General features: G+C 48.6%; 1 protein-coding gene across 1 annotated transcript in view; it reads left to right on the forward strand.

The window, feature by feature from the left end:
• Positions 1-5,747: 5,747 nt before the first annotated feature.
• The window catches only part of BTBD2 (BTB (POZ) domain containing 2), a 9,534-nt gene continuing 6,971 nt past the window's right edge, over positions 5,748-8,310 (forward strand). Inside the window, exon 1 of the mRNA XM_010844534.1 lies at positions 5,748-5,863. Coding sequence (XP_010842836.1) covers positions 5,781-5,863 — 83 coding nt within the window. The 5' untranslated portion in view covers positions 5,748-5,780. The remainder of the gene's footprint in view (positions 5,864-8,310) is intronic.

The following is an 8,310-nucleotide window of genomic DNA, read 5'->3' on the forward strand; positions in this document are numbered from 1 at the left end:
CTTTACTTTTTGGCCCCACAGGATACCAAGCTCATCTCATCCTTCCCCTCCCTCAGCCCAGGAATCAACCATTTCTCCGTTTAGTGGAAAATGGTATTTAGAAACCAAGATACAGGTGCTGGGTGTGCTCACTGCTGCTGGGGTATTGTTGTTAAGAGACCTTCTTAGCAGATAGAGCGAGGAAATATACCAACACACAACCTCTATTTCTGTGTCTCTGTCTCCATCTGTCCATCTAGTCTGTCCATCCATCCATCCATTCACCCACCTAAAAGCCAGGAGATCAACTTGAGTCCCTCTGACTCTGGCTCAGCCTTGGAGAGTTCATCCCAGCCTCCCTTCCCCTCACCTGTAACTCTCTTCTCCAGTTCTCAGAACCTGGCTTTCATTTTGCACATGTCTGCTTAGTGGCACAACATGTGTAGTTTCAGAGCTGCTTTTCCTATCCTGTGAAAAATACTTTTTCTGCATAAAGCACAGTATGTGTATGCAGTTCTTTTGGCCTTTAACCTGTTTCCCAAAGCTGCTTAGCTGGTCTTTCTTCCCTGTCCCTTCAGGGTAGTGTGTCATTCTTTCTTTCTTTTTAATTTTTAAGTTGTAAAATACACATACCATAAAATTCACCCTTTTAACCATTTTTAAGTGCACAGCTTGGTGGCACTAAGCATATTCATGTTGTTTGCAACCATCCCACCAAAACTCTGTCCCCATGGAACACTGACTCCCCATCGCCTTCCCCAGCTCCTGGCCCCACCATCTTCTCCCTGTCTCTTGTGGATCTGACTCCTTTAGGGACCTGTGAGTTGAACCAAACTCTGTGTTCTTCTGTGTCTGGCTTCTCTCACTGAGCATCATGTTCTCAACGTCTGTTCGTGTTGTAACATGAGTCCAAATCTCCTTCTTAAGGTAACTAACACCCCTTGTATGGACAGACCACTTTGTATGGATGACGTGCTCACTGCTCGTCTGTCATCTCTTGATGGACACTGGGTCGCTTCCATCTTCAGGAGTCTGTGGATCATGACATGCTGAATACTCATGCACAGGTTTTGTGTGGATGTGTGCGTTCACTTCTCTCAGGCACATACCCTGGGAGTGGCACTGCCGGGTCGACAGGAACTTCATGTTTCGCCCCCTGGTGAACCACTGGCCTGTCTACCACAGCTACACACCTCATGACCCCCGCCCCTGTCACCCTGCTTGAGGACTCTGATTTCTCCACATCCTCAGCAGTTCTCGTCATTGTCTAGGTTTTTTATTCTAGCTGGTGGTCCAAGGGGTAAGGTCATATCTCATGGTGGGTTTTTTTGTAACTGATGCTTTTGCTTTGATACTGCATTTCCATCATACTTTCTCATTAATTTTTATCTTGCAGAGGCTTTTGACTCTTATCACTGTAAGTGCGTGCGTGCGTGCTCAGTTGTGTCCGACTCTTTGCGACTCTGGACTGTAATGCACCAGGCTCCTCTGTCCATGGAATTTTCCAGGCAAGAATACTGGAGTGGCTCATGGTGGTTTTTTTTTTTTTTTTTAATTTATTTGGCTGCATCGTATCTTAGTTGCAGCACTCAGGATCTTCATTGCCTCATGTGGGATCTTTGCTTGTGTCGCATGGAATTCTAGTTATGGTGCATGGGCTCACTAGTTGTGGCACGTGGGCTTAGTTGCCTGGGGCGTTCAGTTCAGTTCAGTTGCTCAGTCAGGTCCGACTCTTTGCCACCCCATGAACTGTACACACCAGGCTTCCCTGACCATCACCAACTCCCGGAGCTTGCTCAAACTCAGGTCTGTCGAGTCACTGATGCCATCCAACCATCTCATCCCTTCTCCTGCCTTCAACCTTTCCCAGCATCAGGATCTTTTCAGATGAGTCCTTTCTTTGCATCAGGTGGCCAAAGTATTGGAGCTTCAGCTTCAGCATCAGTCCTTCCAATGAATATTCAGGACTGATTTCCTTTAGGATTGACTGGTTTGATCTCCTTGTTGTCCAAGGGACTCTCAAGAGTCTTCTCCACTACCACAGTTCAGAAGCATCAATTCCTAAGCACTAAGCTTTCTTAATGGTGTAACTCTCACATCCATACATGACTGCTGGAAAAAACCATAGTTTTGACTAGATGGGCTTCTGTCGGCAAACTAATGTCTCTGCTTTTCAATATGCTATCTAGGTTTGTCATAGGTTTTCTTACAAGGAACAAGCATCTTTTAATTTCATGGCTGCAGTCAGCGTCATCTGCAGTGATTTTGGAGCCCCTCAAAATAAAACATGTCACTCTTCTATTGTTTCCCCCTCTATTTGCCATAAAGTGATGGGACTAGATGCCATGATCTTTGTTTTTTGACTGTTGAGTTTTAAAGCCAGCTTTTTCACTGTGTTCTTTCACCTTCATCAAGAGGCTCTTTTTAGTTTCTCTTCACTTTCTGCCATAAGGGTGGTGTCATCTGCATATCTGAGGTTATTGCTATTTCTTCTGGCAATCTTGATTCCAGCTTGTGCTTCGTCTAGCGTGGCATTTCACATGATGTACTCTGCATATAAGTTAAATAAGCAAGGTGACAATATACAACCTTGACATACTCCTTTCAATTTGGAACCAGTCTGTTGTTCCATGTCCGGTTTGAAGTGTTGCTTCTTGGCCTGCATACAGATTTCTCAGGAGGCAGGTATGGTGGTCGCTATTCCCATCTCTTTAAGAATTTTCCACAGTTTGTTGTGATCCACACAGTCAAAGGCTTTAGTGTAGTCAATGAAGCAGATGTTTTTCTGTAATTCTCTTGCTTTTTCTATGATCCAAAGGATGTTGGCAATTTGATTCCTGGTTCCTCTGCCTTTTCTAAATCCAGCTTCAACGTCTGGAAGTTCTTGGCTCACATAGTGTTGAAGCCTCGCTTGGAGAATTTTGAGCATTACTTTACTAGCGTGTGAGATGAGTGCAATTGTGTGGTAAACACTCTTTGGCATTGCCTTTCTTTGGGAGTCCTGTGGCCACTGCTGAGGTTTCCAAAGTTGCTGGCCTATTGAGTGCAGCACTTTCACAGCATCATCTTTTAGGATTTGAAATAGCTCAGCTGGAATTCTATCACCTCCACTAGCTTTGTTCGTAGTGATGCTTCCTAAGGCCCACTTGACTTCATACTCCAGGATGTCTGGCTCTAGGTGAGTGATCACACATCGTGGTTATCTGGATCATTAAGATCTTTTTTGTATAGTTCTTCTGTGTATTCTTGCCACCTCTTCTTAATATCTTCTGCTTCTGTTAGGTCCATACTGTTTCTGTCCTTTTTTGTGCCCGTCTTTGCATGAAATGTTCCCTTGGTATCTCTAATTTTCTTGAGGAGATCTCTGGTCTTCCCCATTCTGTTGTTTTCCTCTATTTCTTTGCATTGATCGCTGAGGAAGGCTTCCTTACCTCCTTGCTATTCTTTGGAACTCTGCATTTGGATGGATATATCTTTCCTTTTCTCCTTTGTCTTTTACTTCTCTTCTTTTCTCAGCTATTTGTAAGGCCTCCTCAGGTAACCATTTTGCCTTTTTGCATTTCTTCTTCTTAGGGATGGTTTTGATCACCACCTCCTGTACAATGTCATGAGCCTCCATCCATAGTTCTTTAGACACTCTATCAGATCTAATCCCTTGAATCTATTTGTCACTTCCACTGTATAATCGTAAGGGATTTGATTTAGGTTATACCTGAATGGTCTATGGTTTTCCCTACTTTCTTCAATTTAAGTCTGAATCTTCCAATAAGGAGTTCAGGATCTGAGCCACAGTCAGCTCCTAGCCTTGTTTTTGTTACTGTTTAGAGCTTCTCCATGTGGGATGAATCAAACCTGCGTCCCCTGCATTGGTGGGTGGATCCTTAACCACTGGACTGCCAGGGAAGTCCACTCATAGTGGTTTTGATTTGCCATATTCATCATCATGGTTTTGAGGATGGACGGAGAGGTGGGGATAGGAGACTCCTGGCAGGAGGCCAGTGAGGGGCCTGGTGTGCAGGGCTGCAGGTGGAGATGATCAGACTCCCCTGGACCCAGTTGCTCTTCCAGGCCTGAAGTTTGTCACCTTGTCCACCGGGAACACTGAGGACATGTATACCCCACCATCCTGGGCCCTGCACAGACACACCAGGCCCGGCTGGTCTGCCTCTTATGTCCTGCCAGTGAATCGTCAGGGATGGTTTTCCCCATAGGAGATCAAGATGCTCTGTTGTATCTAGGAGAAAGGAGGAACAGGAAAGCATTGCATATATGGATTGTGTGTGGGGCTGAGGACCCAGATGCCATGATGAATGAGTGGGGCTCCAAGGACACAACAGGGCTGGCAGCTGAACAGGGCATGGGCATCCTGGGGTGGCCAGATGGTGGGGCAAACCACATCAGTTATCCTTTCTTGGAACCCAGAAGTCTACTATGGGGTATGGCAGGGCTGTGCTCCCTCCAGAGGCTCCTCCAGCTTCTGGGGTCCCAGGCATCCTTGGCTCTTCAGTCTCTGCCTCCCTCATCATGTGGCCTCTCCTTGGTGTCTTATTATAAGCCATTGCGTCAGGGCCCAGCCTGGATGAGGGTAGCCTGGGCTTAGCAAGTAACATCCACAAAGACCCTGTTTCCAGACGAGGTCCCATCCTGACATTCCAGGGGGATGTGACTTTGGGGACACTCCTTTCATCCACTGCATTTAGCTTCTCACCTGGCTCCCATCTCTGTCCTGGCCTTTGGAGTGCTGTTAAGCCCTGGGCAGGACTGGGGGCCAGACCAGTGCCTGGCAGAGCTGGGAGCACACATCCACGATGGAGGAGTGGGTAGGAGCAGGGGTGGACGGGCTTCTTTCAGGGAGTGAGGGATGCCTGGGTGGGGTTTTCTGGGTGCTGTGGGGAGCGTCACTGGGCAGAGAGAAGCCGGGGAGTGGGCTGTCACTGCTGAATCCAGAGATTTTGCAAGGGGGTGGGTGCTCGGAGCCCTGCATGGGTCACAGTAGGACCCAGGGAGCAGGTGTGATGCAGGCATGGTGGCTTGCAATCCAGAGAATAGGGCTTTGCAGGGGGCTGTCCTCTTTGGGGAAGGCTGTCATGGGGCAGGCCTGGGGACCGTGAGTACACAACTGGTGGAACCCTGAGGCCCCTGAGGCCACTCACATCCTAACGCTCCCTTGGCCTCGACACCCTTCCCCACAGACTCAGCACGGTCCTAATGTTCTCTCCAGGCCTTCCCTGGCAGCCTGACCCTGGGGGATGTGTGTAGAGCAGTGGAGTGAGTGAGTGAATAAATGAGTGAGGGAGTGAATGAGTGGTTGAGCCATGGTTGAACAAGTGAATAAATGAATGAGTGAGAGAATGAGGGAGTGACGTGGTTGAGAGAATGAGGGAGCAAGTGGTTGAATGAATCAGTGAGTGAACGAGTGAGTGAATGAACGATGAGTGAGTGAATGAATGATGGAGGGAGTGAACGAGTTGGGGAGTGCCTGAGCTGCCTGTGGCGTGTGGAACTGGCAGAAAGCTGTCGTCCATGCAGCCCCAGGGAGATGGTTTTGCATCTGTGCCCTCTCACTGTTGATCCACAGGAGCTAACTTCTCAGTCCTCAGGGCCTGCCTTCCAGAAGCATCTAGGGCAGGATGCTCTGGGCAGGGTGTTACTACTGCAGGGATGCTCGCCATCCACATCCCAGGGCCTCAAGAGACCCCAGGCTTGGGCAGTTGGGGACTGGTGGGTCTCACAGAGGGTAACCAGGTCTTCTCTGACTCCCTAGGTTCGTGCTGGCTGTGGGCAGCGCTGTCTTCGATGCCATGTTCAACGGGGGAATGGCCACCACGTCCACCGAGATCGAGCTGCCCGATGTGGAGCCGGCTGCCTTCCTGGCACTACTCAAGTAAGACCTTCCAGGTCCTTCCCACCCGGGGGTAGGACAGACATACCTGATGGTTAATTAATAGAGCCCTGGGGACATTGCCTCCAGAGTCCCAGAAGCGACTCCCTTGAGATTTCTAGAACTCAACTTCTCAGTGAGGGGTGGACTCTGGACATCCCGCACCATTTTCATATTTTGCATTTTTTGTCTCAAAATATATTTCACATACTGTTCAACTCACCCTTGAAAGTGTACAGTGTACTATTAGTGGCATTTAGTTTTTCCACAGAGCACGCAGCCGCCACCTCTTAATTCCAGAACAGTCCATCCCCAGAACCGCACCCTCCCCAGCCCCTGACAACCAGGAACCCACCCTCTGTGTCTGTGGATCGGCCTGTTCTGGACGTTTCCCACCAGTGGACTCACACCCTGCGTGTCCTGTGTCCGCTTCTCTCACTGAGCATCGTGGTTTCAGGTTCACCCGCGTGTTGGTGAATCTCCCAGTTTTCATTCCTTGTACTCAAAGAGTTTTTAAAGAAATAGCCTAACGTAAGGATTTTTAATTCAACATATATTTTTTCTTTCCGAGTTTCAATTTTTTTTCTCAAGGACTTTAAAACAAATCTAGTGATTTGGGGTAGAGGTGCTACACACAGACTGCAGGAAGCCGAGGAGGCAGCACCCCCATGGAGGCAGCACCCCCGTGGAGGCCGGCGAGCTCTGTGGACCACACGTGTAGCCTGAAGGCTATCCTACGTGGTCAAACAGCTTTTTAAACGTGGAGTTTCCTTTTTTGCCTTTTTTGTTGTTGGCCTCAGGACATGGGGGACCTTAGGAGTTCCCTGACCAGGGATCAAACCTGGGCCCTCAGCAGTAGAAATGCAGAATCCTAACCTCTGGCTGGCCAGGGAAGTTCTTTTCCCTTCTGATTATAAAAATGGCATTGATTCACACAAAGAGAGAGGGAGGGAGAGAAAGAGAAAAGAAAAAGTGGAAGAAAATGGAGTGGACCTGCCCCGCTCTGAGCACCATGGACAAGGCCTTGCCTGGCTGGTCCCATTCATATCCAGTCCCATCTGTGTTGTGCGCTCCCAGCCGCCTGCCCCAACCGTGTCATCTTCTCCCCTCTGGTATCCACAGTTACCCTCGGATGTAAACCAGTTCCTGTTAGCTCCATCTAACCACGCTGAATTCTGCAGGCTGACCACAAACAACACTTGGTGGAGTAATCTCACTTCTGTCTCTAGGCAGCTTTTCAGACCAGGGTCCACAGGCTGCCTGCGAGAGAGGGCAGGGGGTGCTGCTTCCACTGCTGCCTGCTGATCCTGCAGAAGCGGCCTGGAAGAATCTGTAAACTGTAGGCAGGGCTGAGTGCCAAGAAAAACTTATTTACAAACCAGGTGGTAAAATTACAGTGAGCTGTCACTTCACACCCACCAGGATGGCTATTATCAATATTAAACAAACAAGTTGTCTCGAGGACATGGAGAAATGGGGGCCATGATGCACTTCTGGGGGAATGTGAAATGGGGCAGCCACTGTGGAAACAGTCGGAAGATCCTCACAATCTAAACATAGAGTCACCATATGCTCAGGCAGTCCTACTCTGGGTACAGATCCAAAAGAAGGGGATACAGGGGCTTGAAGAGAGATTTGCACACCCACGTTCACAGCAGCGTGATTCACAACAGCCAGAAGGTGGAAACACCCCAGCTGTCATGAACAGATGAGGGATGAAGAAGGTGTGATCCATCCACATGCTGGAGTATTACTTGGCCTTCAAAAGGATTCTGACACTTGCTCCAACATAGATGGACCTTGAGGACATGATGAAATAAGCCAGATGCAAAAGGACAGGTACTGTCTGATTCCACTAACAGGAGGTCCTAGAGGAGTCAGATGCAGAGACAGAAAGTGGATGGTGGGGCCAGGAGCTGGCGGAGGGGTGGGGAGTCAGTGTTTCGTGGGGACAGAATTCCAGTTTGGGAAGCTGAGAAAGTTCTGGAGATGGATAGTGGGAATGAATGCACAATGAAACGAATGTTACTAATGCTACTGATGGTCAAAATGGTAAATTTTATGTACATATTACCATAATTTTTAAAAATTAGAATGTCTGTTTTTTAAAAAGACAAAAAAAGTGATAGATTGCAGTTGGCCAAACCCTCCCTTTAGTCTAAGCTCGGTGAGACATGGGGTGAAAGGCTGTTCTGTCTCGTCTCCATCTCTGTGTCTGTCTTTCTCTGTATATGTTTGCTGTTTCTCTTTCTGTCCCTGGGTTTTGATGACCACGGCTGTTCCCCTGAGAGGGTGGACACTACCTCCGTTGTATGTGAGGGGCTCACCCATCTGCTCCCACATGTCCTGGTCTGTTCCAAGGTCCCCCTCAGCACTGCTGACATTGATGGCCATTCTGTCCCTGACCCCGCCAGATCCCTGCTGCTTCTGTGTAGGCTTCCAGTGCGTTC

Source organism: Bison bison, unplaced genomic scaffold (assembly GCF_000754665.1).
Source record: "Bison bison bison isolate TAMUID 2011002044 unplaced genomic scaffold, Bison_UMD1.0 scf7180017864203, whole genome shotgun sequence".
Taxonomy (NCBI): Eukaryota; Metazoa; Chordata; class Mammalia; order Artiodactyla; family Bovidae; genus Bison; species Bison bison.